General features: G+C 39.3%; 1 protein-coding gene across 1 annotated transcript in view; it reads left to right on the top strand.

The window, feature by feature from the left end:
- GFRA1 (GDNF family receptor alpha 1) overlaps positions 1–21,649 on the top strand; it is a 144,858-nt gene that overhangs the window by 73,935 nt on the left and 49,274 nt on the right. The window contains exon 4 of the mRNA XM_074908459.1: positions 13,757–14,096. Within this exon, the coding sequence (XP_074764560.1) occupies positions 13,757–14,096 (340 nt within the window). The remainder of the gene's footprint in view (positions 1–13,756; positions 14,097–21,649) is intronic.

Genomic DNA, 21,649 nt, shown 5'->3' with positions numbered 1-21,649 from the left:
TTGATTAAGCATCAACATTTGCAGACAGAAATTAGCAATACAAAGGCTGTACATCCATTCTGCGTCCATGGATTCAGTGACACAGAAAGTCAGAGCAACTGTCATAAACTAGACCTGTGTATATGCAAGGAGGTTCAGGGAGCTGTAGTCTCCATGTTACCACTTCATACAGTGATCGGTGGGCTGTGTTGTGTGCCAGAGGAATGACTCCTAACACTGCACAACTATTGTGCACTGTACAACTGCTGTCTCTGCGACACGGTACTGGGTGCAGGAATTACCTGCACTGAAGGGAATGTGATTAATATTGTTAATACCAGTGAATTAGTATTTCAAAACCATCCATTTAGTATATTGTATAAGTGTCCCAGCAGGATGTGAGTTGGGATGTCAGTCTCATGGTTTGAATTCCTGGCAGCAGTTAACATTTTTTACCTGATTTGGACTGTTGACATTAAAAAAAAAAAACAGTAATAGTGATTTGGGTAAGTATTATAGTTTTGATTACAGGAGTGTTATACATTTTTAGTTCATGTCTTATCCGTGTCCCTCCAGTGCCTCTTGGATGTGTTACTGGTGCTGGATAGGTATAACTGTACACTCCAGAACTGGCTGCAGTTCAGTATGTGTGTGTGAAGTGACTGAATAAAATAGAATACATTTAAATGTAAATAGTGTTGTCATTTTACTTAGTGTGGATCACTCTTCACAAATTAGGAGGACATTCATTTTACTTTAGTGTTTAAACATTGTAATAATTAATTTTATTGTAACACTGGTTTTCTCTTTCAGCTGCTTTTACTTTATTCCTGTGTACATGTGCATTCACATATTTGTAAACACATACACTAAATAAAAGCCAATGCATTCCATATGTGTTTTAGAATTAAAAATGGAGCCAAGAAGAGTGTAAGCTGATGCCCAGTTCATGATAGCACTTAATCAAATGCTTAGTTGATTTAAATGGGTTTAAAGCACAGACTGAATTAGGTCGTAAAACCTGGATCCAGAGTTTATTGAACCTTGATCCAGAGTTTATTGAAGCAAATGGAAGTCAAAATACTGTGTTCAGTGGGCTTCAGGCTGGACACTAAATAACAGACAGCTGAGGCATGGGAGCAGCACCTCAAAAGTCACGAATGCTATGTAGTTAACAATGAAGTCAAAATAATTTGATTTCCTGTTTGCCTTTTTTCAGGAAGAACTACATTTTTAACTTTGGAAAAAAAGATAAGTTGGACATTTACAAGAAATAAGTAAAGGTAAACCAGACTAGGTCATGGAGAGGGATCAGAAAACTGAAGACAAAAGAGAAAGCAGCTGTCTGTCTATTGCCACGTGTTGTACATGGCATAAGTGGAAGTAAAAGGTAGTTTAGAGTAGACAGTGGTCTGATTATTAGTGCAGTCTAATTTATTAAATAATATAATGATCTCAAGTTAATAAACCCCCAGTTGCCTGTAGATAAGTGACATATATCATGCACAGCTGCCTTACCTTCATTTTGTACTGCTTTACCTTCTGGACACACAGTAGGATAGCGACCATCATCATCATTATTAAATCTCTAAGTCAGTACTATTTAAGTTACTTATTTCCAAAGTATCTTATTTCCCTTGTTCCATCAAGTTCACCTGCCTCAATGCACAAACCTCCTTGATCATTGGCTTTTGAAGCCTCAGTAATGAGACTTAAGATGAAGTCAGCAGCAACAGTGACTGCAGCTCATATAAGCGTCCTGAAGCTGATCCACAGCAAATCCATGAATAGACAAGAGTTACTACTGTTACCCTCTTCACATTATGGTGAATCTATTTATATTCAGCAGGATTGCATTGGGACCAACTGATAAAGAATAGAAGAGCAGCTGGATGGTGGATTAATGGAATGAGGGTCATATTGTTTGGCAGATAGGCCAGATAACTGCCCCGAATGGTTTTCACTGGCAGCAGGGAAAGGGGGTGTGTGGGAGTGTGTGTGTGTGTGGGGGGGGGGGGGGTGGTGTTTCTGCTGTGACTTTTGCTGTTCTCTGACTCTATTGCTCTCTCTGCTGCTATGATGGCAACCTTCACCCCACCCCTACTGCTGCTGTCACTAATTGAGCATCTGCCCCATTTCTGTTACTGCTGCTTTCCCTATGATTTTAGTCTCTTCTTTTACTTCTGCTAATGTACTTTTGTCATCACCACAGAGACGTATGTGTCTACCTGATAGGAGTTGCAGGGGAGCTTTAGAGAAGGTAGAGCTTTCCTCTTGTTATGCTGGAGAGAGGATCTTTCCTCACTGCTTTCAAATGTTTCCTGATTTACCCCATCAGCTACTGTTGTCAGACTTGATTCACAATCACTTTTCCAGCCCTCTGTCCTCTCTTGATTTTCCTTCCAAAAGAGTAATACCACAGAATAAGCAGGATAATTTTTCTACTAAGGTTTTATATACTTTGACTCTTTTTTCAGGTTATAGCCATCAGGAGCAAGCTGCTGTCATAGATAAGCTAATATATACTCCTGCAGTAGACAGTCAATGTGTGTAAACCATCCCTACATACAGTGGTATTGCTTGAGGCTGGAGTAAGCTATGCTTCAGCAACTCTTAAATTAACAGGTTTTGTCTGTCTGTAGCGATCTCCTGCATACAACTCATACAGTAACTCTTGGTCAATGGACTTTTTGGTAACCTCCATTTTTTTTCAAATCTGAGAATAAAATAGCATGAGTTTAGATATCTAGAAAACATGACAAGTTATGAATTAGTAGATTGGGGAGGACTGGCTAAAAAGAAGAGTGGAGTGATGGGAGAATGACAGTCTTCAAGAAGTTTAAAAGCCATTACTAAGAGGAAAGGAGTAAAGTTGGGTAGGAAATGGGAATTATGTTGCAGAAAGTGATAGATTAGATACCACAAAAAAAAAAAATTAATGGAATGCATAGGGAACTGGATAGATATTTGGAGAGGCTGTGGAGTTACTGAAAAATAGGTTAGAGCATAGATTAAGCAGATAATTAAGGTAGGAAGAGATCTTTGTGGTCATTGAGGTCCCACTCAAAGCAGGGACAGTTTCCACCCTGTAGTCCTCCTATCCAAACTCTGTTTTTCCAATTTGGCTGCAAGGATTTAAATAGGAGACTGTATCAAAAGGCTTGCTAAAGTCAGTGTAAATTGACACTGCTCTCCCTCTGTCCACTGAACCAGTCATCTCAATGTAGAAGGCAGTCAGAGCTGATTTGACCTTGTTAAATCCATGATGACTGTTTTTCATCACCTCGTCATTTATGTGTATGGATATGGCTTTGAGGAGGGCTTGCTCAGTAATCATCCCTGCAATGAGGTTAGGCTGGCCCACCTGTTACTCCCTGTATCTTTCTGTTTGCCCTTCTTGAAGGTATTTGTGACATTTGCTGTACTCCAGACATCAGGAGGTTCCCTTGATCGACAAAATTTATGAAAAGGGAGATCAGCTTCACAGTGATGTTGGCCAAGTCCCTCAGCAGTTTTGCATGCACACCCTATGGTCCTATGGACTTGGGTATGTCTAAGCAACAGTTGGGGTTTGTTCTGACTATAGCTGGTCTTGCTGTGGGGCAGGATGGTGGGTTAATTTTTTAAATCCCTTCCAACCTTGTAGTTCGAAGATCAAATATGAATGCCAGCTTTATTATGCATGAGTTATTGTCTTTCTAGAACTTCCTTCCTTCTGATAAGTTCTCCTTCCTTGACATTTCCTTTCTCTGCTTGAATATTAAATGTTTCAAGGTTTTTAGGGCTTTGGGCAGACCAAAGGATGTCCAGCTGAGGAGCACAGATAAGTTCCTTGGTTCTTCCACTATGCATTTATTCATCTGATGAGCTAAATGGAGTTCCTAGTTAGACTTTTGAGGAAGAGTTTTTATATCTCATGGAAAGAGTTTGCTGTACTCACCTCTTATTTTAAAAACAAAAAAAAATTTGAAAATTCTACCAGTTAACTTATGCACCATTTGTGGAGACGTCTACTTGTGCTTTGCCATGGACAAATTTCATGTGATGCCCAAATTTGGACATAGGGATTTATATTTTTGTTCGTGGTGTAGGAGTTGTTCCCATTTGTATGTACATTTATAGTCTAAGTTGAGGGTTTTCTTAGCCCTTTTCCTGTTGTGTCAGACAGTAGTCACATTTCCACTTTGACCTCTTTCCCTTTAGTTCACTTATTACTCTTTCTTTTGATGTTTAGAAGAGATATGGTTTTGTATGTGCAAAAACACCACTTTATTTTTTTAATATATCCTAACACTTTTACATGTTCACTTCCCACATTTTAACAGCTTCATTGTTTAATGAAATGAAAAAAGTAAAACAGAAAAATGCAGCTTTATTGACAAAGCAATTCTTGGCATGTTGTTGAAACACTAATGTGTTGGAAATTTTCAAAATATTAAACCCCAAAACAGATCCTGTGTTTACATTTTGTAGCCTTTACCAGGGCTGAGACTGAAATAGGACAAGGTACGCGAAAGTAATCATAAGCTTAATATTTTGCGTAGTCAAAAATATAGTTAGTTTACTAAAATGCTCTAAAAATCCTTGTTACTAATTGAAAATTCAGTTATAGTTCTAAAGTTTTTCTGAAAAATGTTTGAATGTCTTGCTTGAGCCATTGTGAAAGGTCATTTCTTTCAAATGTCTTTCCTTCTTCCATCACACTTATTGTTCATGTCATACTGAGCTCAGATATCTTAGAATCAGCCTTAAACTGGACAAAAACATTTGGATTGTTTCTCATGCTTATTAATAAATATAAAGTAGCTATCTTGTGAAATGAGACATAAAGCTAAATAGTATTGAAACATTCTACGTACATATACACTTGTGTATACAAATGTGTCTGTATGCATACATGTGAGAAAGATCTAGGCCATTTAAAAATAAGGATAGACTGTGCTGTCAGCATATGTAATTGTAGAACTCTGACTTTGGTGCACAAGCGTAAAGAAAGCAAAATCAGATGTTGAATTTAGTTTCAACAACAGGAAGCTAGTTTGGTTAGAAAATATACTATATTGAGAGCCAAAAACCTTTGCTCATCTGAAGTCCGTGGTTATTTCAGGTTTTGATGTCATAGCTAAGAGCATATCTGGCCCCTTCTTTTCTGTAACTGGCATGACTTCAGGAGTAAAGCAGTTGTTAGCGAGCAGAGAAGGACTTTGGAATTTCCTGCACTCCTGCTGTGTAGATTCAAATGCTAAGTTTAAATAATGGATGAAGCTAAGATTATTATAATTGATCATTGTATGATTTATATGGAGTAATTATAACTAGGTTGAGAAAGAATTTTCAAAAGCTAGTTTCCTGGTAGCCAGAGCCATTAAATAACAGTGTGCTGCCAAAACAAAAATTAGGTGGGAATGTAGCCACAGAGTTCAGAATGTCTGTCCACCACCTGATTTATAACTACCCTTATGATGACCGTATCAGTGGTTTTTTTCTTATTAGGAGCAGTAAGAGCTGTTTCAATTGTTTTTCTTATCTTTCTAACAGAACTCTGCATTGTTTTAAGCTTAGTCAAGCATAATATCTGGAAAACTGAAAAAATCTAATGTATAAGAAAACTAAAAGGTGCAAGAGGTTGAAAAGGTTAATTAAAAGTGTAATGATCGCATTTACTGAGACAGTCCAATTAATCATTTATTCTAGTAGTCATGTGATACAGAAACCGTTGCTACAGATAACTGATTTCTAGTGCCTGCGTACATGGTCTGTGTTCATTAAAAAGCGTATTTTTCTACAAATAAAAATTTAACTTTTTATTTTAAGCTGCTTTTTTCTTTTTTAAATTTGATTATGTTTTAAAATAGCAGCTAATGTTTAACGTTGTGTTCTCACGGAATACTTTCTGCAGCTATACTCCCTCTGAACAGTATGGGAGCATTATCCCCTTGATACTTGTAGTCTTACAGCCCCATGGGAGGTTTGCTTACAGCTTAATGGGGTTGTAGGTATAGAAGAAATAGAGCACTAGAAATACATCATTATGTAATGTGATCTCTCTGAAACAGTGTATATGACCAACAAAGTGAATTCTCAAGTGTCAACAAGCACATCTAAATGTAATTTTTACCACGTCAACTGGAAAAAGGCAAAAAGAACCTTGAAGTATCAATTACAAGGGTCATAACCTGGTATTATCTGATTTGCTATAATATTCACACAAGCTTTATTGGAATGGAACATAAATTTTAAAAATAGTGAGATTAGAGAGGATTGCAATGCTAGAACAAAGAGCTAGAAGCTTTCTCCTGGTTTATTTTGCTGGGGCAGCACTTTAGAGGGAGCCCATTATAAGCAGGAGAACAGTAGTTATGTTAACACGGTAATTAATCAAGTCTGAGGAAAAGAGGAAACAAGTTGTGAATTCAATTCTGCAGTAATAAAAAGAAATGCTGAAAGTTGCCCTGTAAATTGGCATGACTTTGGTAAACAGTCACTTACTGTGTCTTGAGAACTTGCATGCAGTAAATCACTTCTCATGGCAACCATGTAGGTTTGAATATTTTCACAGGTTTATTCTGTATTTCTGTGTGTGCTAGTTCTTTCTCAATTCTGTTGACTTAGTATTTAGCTAATAATAAAATACTGAACTGTATAACATGAGAGCATATGCAGTAACACATTTTCACTTTGAATATTTTAAAGGGAAATTAATTAGAAGTACTCAGCTGAAACCGTGGCGATAGCCTTCCACATCACAAAACCAGCCTCTGAGTACAGAGCATGAATTGTATATGGAATGACTGAGATCACTCCCTCAGAAGAAAATATACTCTCTATATGGTCCCAGTCATGCATAATCCATCCCTAATGCTAGTACAGTGTAGATATGTTAAAATGACCTTTACACCCTAAAACTCTTTAGGGTAGAACTGAAATAATTGGTGCAGTAGTGTGAAAAACAGTGTCTGGATCTGTTTGCAACAATTGGCAGTTTCTTTGTTTAGCAGCCTCTGATTTTATTCATATGTTTTTGCCTCTGTGTGAGATACCTTGGACTGAAGAAGCAAAAGTATCATTAAAGAACCAAATTCTTGAACTTTGATTATTGAAAATTCAGAATTCTAGTGAATAAAATAGATTTAACTATGCTGGCATCAGTATAATGCAAAGCTGCTGTCCTCAGTGCCACGCGGAAAATTAGGGACTCTGGCATAAACTTTTATTAGATTTGTAGCAGAAATGAAAGGTGATCAGGATATTTGTGTAAGTGAAGACAAGGAATTTCAGGAGCAGACCACAGTGTTGTTAGTGCTGGGGAGCTGGGTTTCCTCTCCCTCCCAGCTCTTGTGGAACTAAAATTTAAACCAATTCACTGTAGGATATCTTTCCTCTTACATAACCTATAGGTTGAGCAGATGTCCCTCAGCCAACCTGCAGGGCTCAGACACCTCTGAGTTTTCTGCTCAGCCTTTCCCCATTCCTCCCTAGAAAAGACTGGAAGGATCAGAGGGGAAAAAAACAAAACTGACCAACTAACTGGAAAAACCCGACAAAACCCCTGCACAATAAGTATCTAAATGGACAATAATTAATACAGAAACAGATTTGTTGGAGGACTTTGGACCTGAGCAGCCAGATTCACAGCATTGGGCAGGTGCATCTATCTGTCCAGGCAGCAATCAGCGTATGCTCCTGGGAGTGGAGAGCCACTCTTCTTTGATTGGGCATCTAGCAGAAAATGTCATGGTGTTTTAGTCATTAAGTTAGTGATCAGAATAGTCTTTGAGGAGGTGGGATGCCTTTGCTCTGTGCTCTTCTCTATGGGTTTTCACAAAGCCTGGGAGGGTACCCTGTGATTAGGCAGTAGGTTGGTCTGGAAGGAAGGGTAGAAGCTGTGGTATAGAAAGGTTTATGTGTTTTTGGAAGGGATTAGAAGAAGAGAGCACAAATAAGATCACGCCTCTGCAGACTTACAATTAACAGAGTCATCTTCAGAAAGGGAATCCTCGTTTCCAGTCATTGCTCTTGTAAGAGAAATATCTCTCTTTCCTGGGTGCAGGCCAGAACCCAGCAATCTGCCTCCCAGGGAGAGCTCTCATCCTTGGGCTGAAGCATCCTGCTCTCTGTTGTGTTTTGCAATACACACTATTTCCCGTGCATCTTCTTGAGAACTCTACAGTGAGATGGTTTGAGAACCCTTCTGGGAAATGAGAACAGTGGTTCTGAGTCCCAAGTCAGGAAGGCATTGAACCAAAGTCCTCTTGATCCCAACTGACAATTCACCAGTGGAGTCTCATAAAAACAAAGGCCAGAGTATTTTGAAAAATACTTTGGGCATAGCAGTTGTGCATAACATGGTAGCTGAGTGACGAACACTTCCAAATCGTATCTGTTGGTTCATACTAAACAATGTAAAATGATCTAGATAGGGCTTGGACAGGAGATGGTCTTTAACTCCTCAAGTAGATTTATGGGTGTATTCAGAAAATCATTTTAGGGACCCATGGAATTTGTGTTATCAAAGACTTACATCAGTGACCAGAAATGTAAAATGTTCCAGCTTTCATCTCAGGAACCTAAAGTCTCAATTTATGCAGTTTTGTTTGTTTAGGTCCTTTTGTTGCTCTGGCCCTGGGTGTGCCCTTTTGCACACAGGAGTCAGTCTCATCTTTGTCACCTGGTGTACCTACTGCTGCCATCAATTGTAATTTCAACATGCATCTTGTCGTATTTAGTAGTACTCTGAAAGCCCTGGTTATAGCTGACAATGTATTAGCTTTAATTTAAAAAGTGAAGCATCTGCTTGTTATGATTGTGGAAAAGGTTTGAAGTAGCCCTCATTGTTCTTTAAATGCTGAGTAGAAGACAAGTAGAAGCTCAGAATAACATGTATGTTTATCAGTCTCATGATTTCTTGGGGATGACTCGTTTTTTCTCTGCCATTTGGGTTTAGAAATAATTTGTCCAGGAAAATGGTAGTTTATTTGTATCCATTAAGATGCAGATGACAATATTTCCCATGCTTTCCTTATTTTTTAATTTATTCTTACAAAGCAGAAGTACTTTGTTGAACCCCGTAGCAGCACTTTTGTTGAAGTGGGATCATGGTTCTCCTCTTTATTCTGGTCAGTTTTTGGTTCCTATATGCCATATTCTGCACCTGTGTTGGAGTAGGCCCATGCCCATGTGGTCACCTCTATCACTTTGTAATTTTGCCTTCCATCACATTAACATTTACAGCTCTCTTTACAGCATTCCCTTCACTAAAACCCTTAGAAAACCTACTAATGCTAATTACTTGCAAATAGTAATGGTAATTTTAATGGCAACCTCAGTAAATTGCTTTTTATGTGCTGTAAGAAAATTGAAAACTAAGTGTCCATTTTGCTGTTTAATAAGAATCTTATAGAACAAGTAATAGTTTTTTCACTCCTTCCATCTAGCGGGAGCACAAATAAGAAGCCCCCAATATCCGCTGAGAATCCCTTCTTGTGCACCATGGGGTTAACAGGAGTTGAGGAGACAGCTAAAGGCTTAGTAGGTGCAGAAATGAAATAGAAATGGAAATGCCAGGAAGATGAAAGTTTGAGGTGAAGACACTGATGCTGAAACATAAGGAAGATCACACAGGGCACAGGAAGCCGCATTAAAACTTTAGAAACATCTCTGGATAAAAGACTGGAGCGTTTGTCTGCCTTCCTTCTGCTGTCGTACAGGAGCTTGAGTCCAGAACTGTTGCAGCTGTAACAGTGTTGGGTGAGGGGGAAGGGGGGGCATTCAGGAGATAACAAATATCAAAGTGGTTACACGTTACACTATAACACAAGGCCTGCTTTTTATCAGTAAAATTTATCAGAACAAACATCTCACCTTGGATGCAAGTGTTACACGCTACACTAGAAGAGCTGTGAGCTGGTGATCCATGTAGAGGTAAGTTAGTATCAGTAAGCCAATTATTGCTGTCCCAGAGCTTTTGCACATGGTGTACAGCAAACTGCCTGGTAGGAGGATGTTTTTAGGCATCCTAGCCCTGTGGATGTTGGGAGCTGCTGCTTTCCCACCAAAGCAGCAGCTGCTGGCTCTGGCTGTGTTCTACCATGACTCTGCCTGCACTGCATCAGGGTAGTGCCCATAGCAGGGAAGCAGCTCACAGCTGCTGCTGACTTTTGATGGGAGGCAGCATCCCGGTGTTTGCAGATCTGCTCTGTTGGGCCCCTTGCCACCGGTGCAAGCCAGTGCCTCGCACACAGGCATGAGGCATCACTTATCACCTGCCTGATAGTAACTTGCCTTGGAGTCTGCAGTGATTTGGCAGGAGTGGAGAGCTGCATGGTTTGGCAGAGATTTCCAGAATGGGACCAAGGCACAGTGGACTTGGGAGAGAGGAAGCTCTGGGTGGGGAAATGGTGGGGGAAGGAATCATTATTTGTCTCAGGCTGCTGCTCTGACCACCCTCAGTCCATATCCAAGTGCCCCAAGAGAGAACTGAGAAAGGATCTCCTTACACAAGCCTTTCCCAAAGGATGCTGGCAGGAAAAGCAGCTCTAGATTAGATCCATTTGCTCTTAACATAGTCAGTACCTAGTAAGAGCCAAACTCCTGCCTGTCTTAATAATTTAAGCTTTGCAGAACAGAAGCTGGGTGAAATTTTGACCTTATGTATTACTGCTGCATAAGTAATCCTCAGAAACACTCTCAGTATTGTTAACTGTTTGTAGTTACTACAGGATTTAGGAATAGTTATACTGTACTTATGCAATAAAAATAAAGCATAAAGTGTGTTCTGGATTGTAAATTTTGCACTAAACATGATTTAAAAGATAGGAAGAAGTTGGCATTAATGAGAAGAGTTGGTTTAGACAGTCTTGTTTAATTCAGATGCAGTTGATACATACCACTTATGTGTTGTATATTAGTCTTGGTTTTTAAAAGTAAAAATAAATTGTATAATATGATGATAAATATGCCAGAAACAATTGCTAGAGACATCTGTATCAAAAGAGAAAGGCAAGTGGCATGTTACAGCCAGGGCTTGTTTAAAAAACAAAACAAACAAACAAAATGGATCTGTGTTCAGAGTTGACATGTACAAAGCATCTGACACTGTCCCACATGATATCCTTGCCTCTAAATTAGATAGACATGGATTTGATGGATGGGCCACTCAGTGGTTAAGGAATTGGCACTCAAAGAGTTGTGGTCAATGGCTCGATGTCCAAGTGGAGAGCAGTGACGAGTGCCATTCCTCAGGGGTCGGTATTGAGACTGACACTGTTTAACATCTCAGCAACATGGACAGTGGGACAGTGCACCCTCAGCAAGTTTGCTGACAACACCGAGCTGTGTGGTGCGGTGACACGCTGGAGGGAAGGGATGTGCCATCCAGAGGGACCTGGACAGCCTGGAGAGGTGGGACATGCAAACCTCGTGGAGTTCAACAAAGCCAAGCTCAAGGTCCTGCACACGGGTCGGGGCAATCCCAAGCACAAATCCAGGCTGGGTGGAGAATGGATTGACAACAGCCCTGAGGAGAAAGACCTGGGGTATTTATTAGAGGGTGGAAAAATGCCTGTGAGCTGTCAATGTGCGCTCACAGCCCAGAAAGCCAACTGATGTGTCCCGGATTGCATCAAGAGAAGCGTGACCAGCAGGTCGAGGGAAGTGATTCTCTCCCTCTACTCCGCTCTCGTGAGACCCCGCCTGGAGTGCTGTGTCCAGCTCTGGGGCTGGCAGTGATATATCACTCAGTAAGCTGATGTCTGTTCATACTGCAATGCTCCATTCGGAGCTCTTCCACAGAATATTGTTTTAAAGAGTGGAATTCAGCAGTTGACTCCCAGACACAAATAACCATGTAATTACTCTGCAATCACATACTAATTAGCATGTACTATTCATATATTGCATAATTATATGCCCTGCAGATTACATAGTAATTATATTTGTACCAAACATATAATTCTATATACTGTATCAAAAAAACTTTGAAAATTCATAGTTAAGATTATAGTTATATGTTAATGTAGTACAACATTTTTTATAAAATGTTACAAATTTCATGAGAGCGTTATATTTTGGTTATCTCGTCTTTTCTGCATCTGGTGTTGCTTAAGCTGTGGTAGGCTGCTATTATAAGAAATACTTGGCGCTGTTAATTTATAGTCAAATGTTGCATGTTTATAATTTTGTAATTTATGAAGATAAACAAAAAGTTGCAGTTTATTGTGCAAGAAACAGATTGAGTAGGACTTGGGAGTGTGAATGTTAAATGTACAAAGGTTAACTGTACAAACCCGCTGAACACAGTAACAGCATATTGCTGGAGTGACGAACCAATCTAATGCTACTTATGCATTGCGTTTTTTCTGGATAGGTAAGATACATGGAATAGTAGCAGGCGATATATTTGTATAATGTGAAGGGTGTGCTAGTGCCAAGGCCCATCTTGAGCGAGTCAGTTCAGGAAATTGCAGTACCTCAGTGCAGCACCTCAGGCAGCCTACATCATCTTTTCCTGCCATGGAAAAAAGATGAAAGGCTGACATCCTGATCATCTCAGGCCACAATGGGAGGCAAAGGGTTAGCACAATGGAGAAGAGTTTCACTGAAGTATAGAAGGGTCTTGGACTGAGTTTTTGGGAAAAGGTAGAAGATTTAGAAGAAAAGCTTTTGTTAAAGAGGAACCTAGAGCCTTAGATTGTTTGAGATGTTTTATCTTTGGCCAGCTCCCCTAAGAGGTCGCTGCAGAGTTTTAGATACTTGCAATATGTTTTGTTAAGCTTGGAAATTCTGTAGCGATGAAAAATTAATGTATTTTCTGTGGTGTTGGCATTCTTAATATCCAAAGCAGCATTATGATTATTCTTAATTGAATTTTGCATTCTAATGCCAGTGGCCTTCATTTTCAAGCAAAACATATATTGGGTTTTAATATCTGGATAATGTATTGCAAAATTAAATGTGTAACTATAGTCTTACCTTTTATCTAAGTTTGATTTTTTCTGTAACTTCTTGTAGAGTGTGCCTGCGAGAGACATACTCCTTGTTTTAAAATGTTTTTCACAGTCACTTGTTAAATTCTATGTCAGCTTCTTCAAAGCTTATAAACTTCATAAAACTTCTAGGATTCAGGTGGCATCTATAGATCTTGCAAGTGTCTTTAAGCACAGAGCTTACAGGCCTTGTGGGTGGCCTTAGAGTGGGGCTGCACCTGCCTTCCTTTCTGTCTGGGTGGGCTATTTTCATACCTTAAAAACTGTAGTAACAGGCATGTGGCTTTTATATTCTGCAGAGTACACAAATTACATTTAAATGTTGTTACTCGAAGTAGACACTGAATGTCATTTATATTGTTCAAGGAAAAAATGTAAAATGTCAGAGCTTTACAAAACTAGAGTTTTTGTAAACATGTTCGCACAGTGTTCTTGTGCGATGGGCCAAGCGTATCCCTTCCAATTTACCAGCAATTTTAATAGCTTTTCAGTGAGGCCAAGACTTACCCAATATTCATCCTGCATGTCTGCTACACAGAAGATGAAGTACAGCCTGCCCGCTGTAATCGTCATTTATTTGCCAGCATTCTGATCTTAACGCATGCCTGTGCTCTTGTTCACTCGTTAAACCATCACCCTAAGAAACATAAGGACTGGTCACAGTTTCTGGCACTGAAAGTTTTGTATGTAACATATATATAACCAGGATCTCATTAACAGTGAAGTAAACACAAACATCAAAACACAATATAAATGTGACGCATTTCTTACTGCTGTTGTGTTGTTTTTTCTAGTGGAGCCAGTACTTTCAAAGGGGAACAATTGCTTGGATGCAGCAAAAGCTTGTAACCTAAATGATACCTGCAAGAGGTTCAGATCTGCTTACATAACCCCCTGCACCAGCAGCACGTCTAATGAAATCTGTAACAAGCGGAAGTGTCATAAGGCCCTCCGGCTATTTTTTGACAAAGTTCCCCCAAAGCACAGCTATGGGATGCTCTTCTGCTCCTGTCGAGACGTAGCCTGTACAGAAAGGAGACGGCAGACTATTGTTCCTGTGTGTTCATATGAGGACAGGGAGAAACCAAACTGCCTGAATTTACAAGAATCCTGCAAGAAGAATTACATCTGCAGGTAAGATAGCACATGGCAGGGGAGTGATTAATGAGGTACCAGAGAGAACTTTTTGGTACTGCTGGATTTGCCAGGACTAAGGGTCAGAATATCCACTAGGGAAAAGGATGAGTCAGGGCAAAAAAGCAACATCCCCGACATCCTTAACAGAATAACAAAAGTCTGAATCTGGTTACAGTGTGTGCCTTCTCCAAAACTGTTTACAGCTACTCCCTCTCACTACAGATGAATCTTTAAACCCCCTGTTTATTTTTACAGGTTTTTGTTGGAAACATTTTCATTAGGTGTCTCTACGAAATGATGTCTCAGAACGATTTTTATGTCCCATTAGTGACCAGGTGTAAATAGAATTATTCATTATAATGGGATTTATTGTCATTGTAATCTTACGTGTGAGCACTAATAACTGTGAATACAAGCCACATGTTGCACTTATAAATGGTCACAGTACACAGACTACTCATGGGTTTTTTCTTCACTGGAAAAAAAGGAGCTCATATTTGTAGACTAGATCTTTGTAGAGCTGTTTTGGGAGCTGTTTTAACCTTGGAATTGTTTTATTTCCTCTCCCCTGACAAGAATGCTGGGCTGATATAACTGGAGGGTCACTGATTCAGTTACCTAATTCCCAATTGCTTTCCTCTGTGTGTTCAGCCCCGAGAGGCACGGCAGGGAGCTGCTTCGCAGGACTAACTGGGTTCTTTCGACTTCAGCGGGTTCCCTGCAGGTTGTTCCTCTGCCCTTAGGAGATGCTTTATTCCTACTTAGCATTGTGTATGTTTATATTAGAACGTTGTTGTGCTAATGTCATATTTATGAAGTTATGCCCAACAAGCTTGCTAATTTCTAATGCGTAAATTCCTTGTAGACTATCCAGTTCTGTGAATTAACAAGTAAGGAAATAAACACTATTGTAAAATGTCAAAGGCACTGAAGATAAGATATAAATCTTAATAAGTACTTATGTATGCCTGGTAAAATATTTGCTTTTCAGTTTGTTTATGAGATCTCCACCGCTAATCTTAAACATTTAGCCATAGCACCTCAGATGTGCCTGAATGTTGTTCACAGGTGAGGAGATGAGCAGTGCCCTACCCTCCGTGGCTCAGGGGAAACCTGGAGCCACTTTCCTGTTGACCCATATTAGAGCAGATTAAAATCAGAGCAGGGTTTTCATTTTAATCCAGTGAGTTCCATTCAGCACCTGCATAGCTGATGCTACAGCAGTTTGTGAAAGCTGGATACGGGTAGTTTCAGAACCACGTTTTCCATTTCCATGTTGTGTCATTAGTGCTTTTGCTTATATACATTGTCTTCCCTATATACAGGACTTACTAATTAGTAGAGTTCCAGTATCTTTACAGTGTTTTCTGCCAAATGTCCAGTGTGTTACAGTGCCAGTAAAATGGGAGAGACAATTTTATAGGGAGAGTTCTTCCTATTATTCAGGCTGTAGTGTTCAGAAATTACTTAAATTAATGCCATTACTTCTCTCATGACTGTGTTTTCCTTTGGTCAGCTTTGATCTAATGTTGTCTCGGCAGCAAAGTTTTTAATGACATTTTGTTTAATTTGCCTTCACAAGTCTGGTGTTGTGCTTTCTCCATTGCAACGCTGCAGAGGAAAGCTTGGTACAATCTCTGCTCCCGTTGCCCCAAGTTGCAACCAGCAATGGATTGAAAACGAATTTTTGCACGTGTTTTTCCTGTGGCTTCTTTTGCTTTAAAACGCCAAAATTGGAAAAGTTTGCACTCTTCTAAGGCTCAGCGAGACCTGGCTGTGCGGGGCAGCCCTGGTAAAAGGGAAAGGGTGGGCAAATGACTGCAGGGTCTGGGGGAGAGTCAGTGAGTGCAGCACTTAAGTCCTATGCCTGGAGGTAAAGCAAGCTTGGTGTGTTGCTAGGAGTCATCTCACGTAGGTGCTAATACCTCCTGGGCTGTCTAAACTGCTGGTGTATTTAATACCTTCCCTCTCTACTGTCATGGAGAGGAGGAATCAGCAGCAGAGCTATTCCAACATATCCACAATAAGGCAAAAACCATTTTGTCTCTATGACTTGTGCACTTAGAGGGAATTGGTGTGATTTGTTCCCCTTGTCCTGCAGGAAAACAGGGACTTGGGCAGGGGAGGAAGCAAAGGGGAGAAGATCCCCCTGCTTTTGAATATGTTGGCACTGATACATGTCAGTCTACGTAGTAATTCTGGATATGTTTAAAATAATTAAAAGCAGTAGTCAATAGGCCTATAATTCTAGCTCTGATACCTTCTATTTCATTTTGAAATCAGAAAGAGTATCTAAATGGGAGAATAATTTGAGAATATGTTCTGCCTACTGTGAAACAATAATTTAGAAACTATTATTTGCATGCCTATTAAAGCTTCTTTATAATGCTAGTTAAGTAAAAGGGGACAAGTTCTAAAGGATTTCTGAAAGTACCTTGGTTTACAAATGCTGCTTACTCAGAAATGCAAGATTTGAATCTGCACATACTCTGTGTAAAATATCAACTGGGCCTGTGCAGACAAGTATTTAAACATCCAGTTTTGGATCCTCTTTAAAAGCTTTGTCGTGGATGCACATGTCATAGAATCTATTTTTAAAACGGCGTTAAGACCAGAGAAGCAATTTGACCAAACTGCAGATATCACTAACTGACATGCCAGGATGCTTTGGTTGTTTTTTTTTTTTTTTTTCTTTTTTTATTAGTTAATCTATCTGTTATATAACATAAACTTTCAGTTGAGGGAGAAAGGGACCAGAAATGTCAGGAAGTGCAAGTAAGTTCTGACTTATGTAAATAGTCCTGATTTTTCAGCTTCATCAGAATACTGAATGGTTCACTTTCATTGTCATTATTCTGCTGCCTCTACTTGTATCCCAGTCCATATCCAGCTTTGAAACCGGCTGGAGTCTCTCAGGCATGCCTGTCAACGCTCACTGAAAAGAGCAAAAAAGGAAAGAACAAAAAGAAGCCATTAGAGTTCTTTTTTATTATGAACATAAACAAAACTTCTAAGGAAAGTCAATACACTGTCAAAAACTTTCATGAATGATGTTGTCCTGGAATAGCTCACACCTCTATGGAACCTCCTGTTCTGCTCACTTCAGCCACCAATTAAACTTCAGAAAGTTGACTGGCATGTTTTAAAAATACTATTCTGCTGTAAATGCAGGGTAATGTAACTCATTTTTGCCAGTATCACATTTAAGAGTGTTTCAAATACTATTTTCTTTGAGTAATGAAAATGTGAGTCATTAGATTGGCCTTTTTAATAATCTGTGTTTTGAATTTGCATAGTTTCTCTGTCTCCTGGTAATATTCATAAGGCACTGACCAGAATGATAAAGATACAGACACATTATTTATTAGAAGAATAGTATCAATCCAGTCACGTGCTGCAAATATCTGAAAAGAAAGGTAGCGTAAAATGAGGAATTTTTTGTTAATATAAGAATATAGTAACAACATTTTTCTTGTCCTCACCAATTACTGTATTCAGAATGGTTGGTCAGGTCATTGAGGCTCATTTTTAAGGTGAAATAGCCATAAAGTAGTTCTTGATTAATTTCAGAAGACAGCTGTTTGGACCTTTATTTTGGCTAAAATAAATACTATTCTTAATGTTTTGCCTGTAGTTCTGTAAAAAGCTCATGTTGCTGGCTACAGCTATTTGATACTGAAAAAAAAAGTAAATATGGTTGCATTGTATATTTAAATAACTTTTCTTCATGGGGTGTCTGAAGGATAATAATTAAATGTCCTATTAGGTTTCAGTAAATGGGTCATCTCCCTGAAAAGATCGTAAAGATATTTTGGGCACTGTGTATTCAGAGAGCTAAATCTTTATAAATATGCTTTCACTGGTGTGTTCTTCCCCCTTGACCAGTTTCTGGTCACCTGTCCTATCCAGTCTTAATTTTGTTGCAACCACCCATTCAACTCTGTATGAAAATAAGTTGCATCTACAAGTATAAGAACATGTGTGGAAATATGCAAACATTTTCATCAGTGGGTAGAAGAGTTCATCCACAGTAAAAGCTAGAACAAAAGCTCAACTGCTTGCTACTTTTCCTGAAAACGTGGGAAACTTGCCAAGAAATTAATTTTCCTTCTTTATATTCTGTGGAACATTTAAAATAAGTATTTACCATGGAAAGGGAGGCGCTGTAGCTGTGCTTCTTTTCTATAAGATATGTGTGATCTGCAAGTGCTTTATACCAGTACCTGGTTGTAAAAGTGACTTCCCTGCATAAGACTTCTGGGCTGCTCCTGCAACATGTTCCTGCAAACTGTACACCCTCATGGATAAGATTTGCCAGAGGAGGGGGTGGTTAAACACTGTAGGCAAGTCTATGATGAGATGTTATAAATGTTGCAGTCAGCCTTTTTTGTTCTGCTGCAGGAGAGGGGGAGCTCAGCATCTTGTGTTAGGCAGAAGCCTTCTTCAGTCACAGCATTAGCAAGTAGCAGGGAGGGGTGCACTAAAGGCATGTGGGGGGGAGACAGAAGATGGGAAGAAGAAATATACCCTTTTCCTCAAATTTTCTATTCCTTACACTTCTCTTTCTTTTCTCTCACTTCCTCCCTTACTTTTTTCTCATGCCTCTTCCCCTTGCTTAGTCTCCTTTCATTTCCTCTTTCCAGATCTCCCAATCATTATCTTTCACCGCCTTTCTGCCGCATTTGAATTCTATTACTGCCACTTAGAGTCCTTCCTCACCTGCTCCTCTACATGTTGTTCTTTTCTTCCCTCAGTCCCCTGTCACAGTCCAGTGATTATCTGTAATTTAGCAAATGAGAGGGAAAACTTAGGTGCTACTTGCTTACTGAGCCTGTAGTTTATACTGGTTACAATTTCACTGGCCAGCTACTAAGTTTGACTGCTCAGTCTTAGACTGGCTCTCGTTTTATGTGTTAAAAGGACACTTAGTGGATATTTTCATGAAGCACACAATAGCGTTACACAGTTCTGTATAACAGGGCTGGATTTGCATCCCTCCAGGGTATTTATATCAGTTTGGCACTCAGAGCCGTCTGGCAGCTCCTTGAGATGATTGTTTTGCTGTGGGTATGCAAAACCAAGACAACAACATAGGTTTTGTAATGTTGTTAAGGACATTAAAACAGGGACACTCTTGATTTCTAGAGACATGCAGGCTATGCCTATATTGTGTGTTTGGAGACTGAGTCAGGGAGTGGGCGAAAAACCTCCTGTGCTGCCTGACTCACCCTGCACTAGATGTAGGATGTCTGCAGTGTAATAGGGTTAGCCTGAGCTCAGGCTACCTGCAAATCCTCCCGCTCTCTCTGTGCATGCCATCAGGAAAGCTCCTGTGTCTGCAAAATACTGTGGGGGATAAGAAAAAAATGTAAAGTTACCTTTTGGCCCATAAACTGCAGCATGCCCACAAGCTCACCTCACATCTATAAGCATAGCCTGAATTTGAAGATTATTTATATATATATATTGCTAGAGGTACTATATTTATTTAAGTGAAAAAAACCCCAGGTATTAATTTATTTTAATGAATCAATTTTATTATTCTCTATGTGAATAATTTATTATGAATTAATTTATTAATTCATTTTAATGAATTAACAGTGAAGAATAATCACAGTTTAGAAAAATCAAAAAAATGAGATCTTGGGGGAGGTGGGACAGAAGCTGGTGTGCTCTGCAGTGAAAATGTGATGGTGTAGTGGAGTATGTGTGTGGGGAATTGCTAGCCTGGAAAAAAATATTAATGCAGTCTCTGCAACATAAGCAAAAACCCTTTCAAGTCAAGGCAAACTAAAGATAGAAAATGCTGCAATATTGTACTATTTTCTTTCCTTCTAGTCCTTTACATGATTCATTACATTGATGTCTTTCGTTAGCAGAGTAATATGGACATAGTATTATTCTCTTCTCCCCCCAATAAACAAAGGTCATTTTTAATTTCTTCTCTCTGAATAAAACTCTAAATGAATCAAGCAGTTCATCCTTAAAACATGTCCATAAATCCCTTAGGAATCTAAAACCCAGAATACCCAGCAAAACAAGACTGCTTTGTTTCTGTTAAAGTGTAGCTGGATCTCATTCTATGGTGCCAGGATCTGCTTGGCCAGTCCTCATTTATACTTTCTGTTCTGCTTAAGAGGACCTTGAAGACTAAAAGCTTGCTGGGTGATTGACATTTCTCCAAAAGAAGCAAAGACACAAGGATATAGTAATTACAAAAATGGCTCGGCTTTATTCCTGCATCCAACTTTCACATTGCTTTGTGCATTAACAATGTGGAGAGCATCATGCACCAGGGGGTTTATGCTCCAAGAAGCAGTAACTAGACAGCATCTTCATGCTGAGGTCCCTTGTCAGGAAAGCCTGAAACTCTCCAAGCAGCATCCCTTCAGTCAGCTAGAACCTCTGTTGATTACTGAAACCAAGTCTCCACAAAAAGGGAGCGTAATTCTTGTGCCCATTATCTGTAAAACGCAAGTTATACCTCAGCATTGTCAGAACCATTTGATTCAGATGGCTTCTTTTCTGCATGGTGTAGTTTTGGCAGTATCCCTGATGTGGCTGAGGTTCTGCTACTTCTGTCTGGTTACTTTTAAGGTTAAGAACAAACCATGGCACTGAATATTCATTATTGCCTGCCTACAGGGTTGAAAAAGCAAAAGAGGGAATAAAGTAAGTGTGTGTGTGAACATAGAGCAATCATAAAATAAACTTGGATACAAATGATTAGAGTTTTATAGGCTGCATTTAGATACCCTGCCTTCCATGTCAATCCCTTTTGAGCCAAAATGATTCAGTGGGCTGAAGAACTCATAGCCCCTAGTAAACTTTAGCTCTAAGAACTTGGGGGCATTTGTATCATCTAAGTGTGGTCCTTCTTCTCTGTATATCATTTTATCTGAAAAGGCTCGTTTTGTTGTTCTAAGTGAGAAAGGAAAACTGCCTCTGTATTATGAGAACTAAGAAGACTACAGATTAGAAAGATCATCCAGGAAGGGTTACAGCAGGGCAAATGTGACCTATTTTGTTCTGTTCATTTATCATGGGGGAAAGATTAAACTACATATATTAATGAAGCAGTTTCACCCATGTTTTGTCAAAAATATTGAAATTCAGGAAAGTTAAACTTGGCATTAAACTTTAATGTAGTTCTAAATTTGGAGCTACTCGTGTTCTTATGGATAAGCAAGCACTTATTTGCTTTGCTGGATGAGCTTCCAGTAAGACTACTGCTACTGCTGGTTTGTTGAATTGTTAGTTGAGAGATTTTGTAGCGAGCAGGAGTTTTGCATCCACCAGTTTGCATGAGTACTTTCCACCCACTAATCTGTTAAATCTGGTGAAGAGATATTTGATCCCTTTCAGTGTACACCCAGTTGCATTTGGCTAACATGCTGTTTCTGGGGCAAAGAAAGGGTGTATATATCACACAATAGCATTTTCTTTAATAAAATGTTTTCTCATTTACCTCAAAGCATGTATGTGCTACAGGCAAGAAGCTGCTGTATGTTTAATGTGAATAACAGAGCTATTATATCAAGTCCGTTCCC

This window comes from Athene noctua, chromosome 5, assembly GCF_965140245.1.
Source record: "Athene noctua chromosome 5, bAthNoc1.hap1.1, whole genome shotgun sequence".
Classification (NCBI taxonomy): Eukaryota; Metazoa; Chordata; class Aves; order Strigiformes; family Strigidae; genus Athene; species Athene noctua.
The sequence above is the reverse complement of the archived record's forward strand: the minus strand, read 5'-3'. Positions and strand labels throughout refer to the sequence as shown.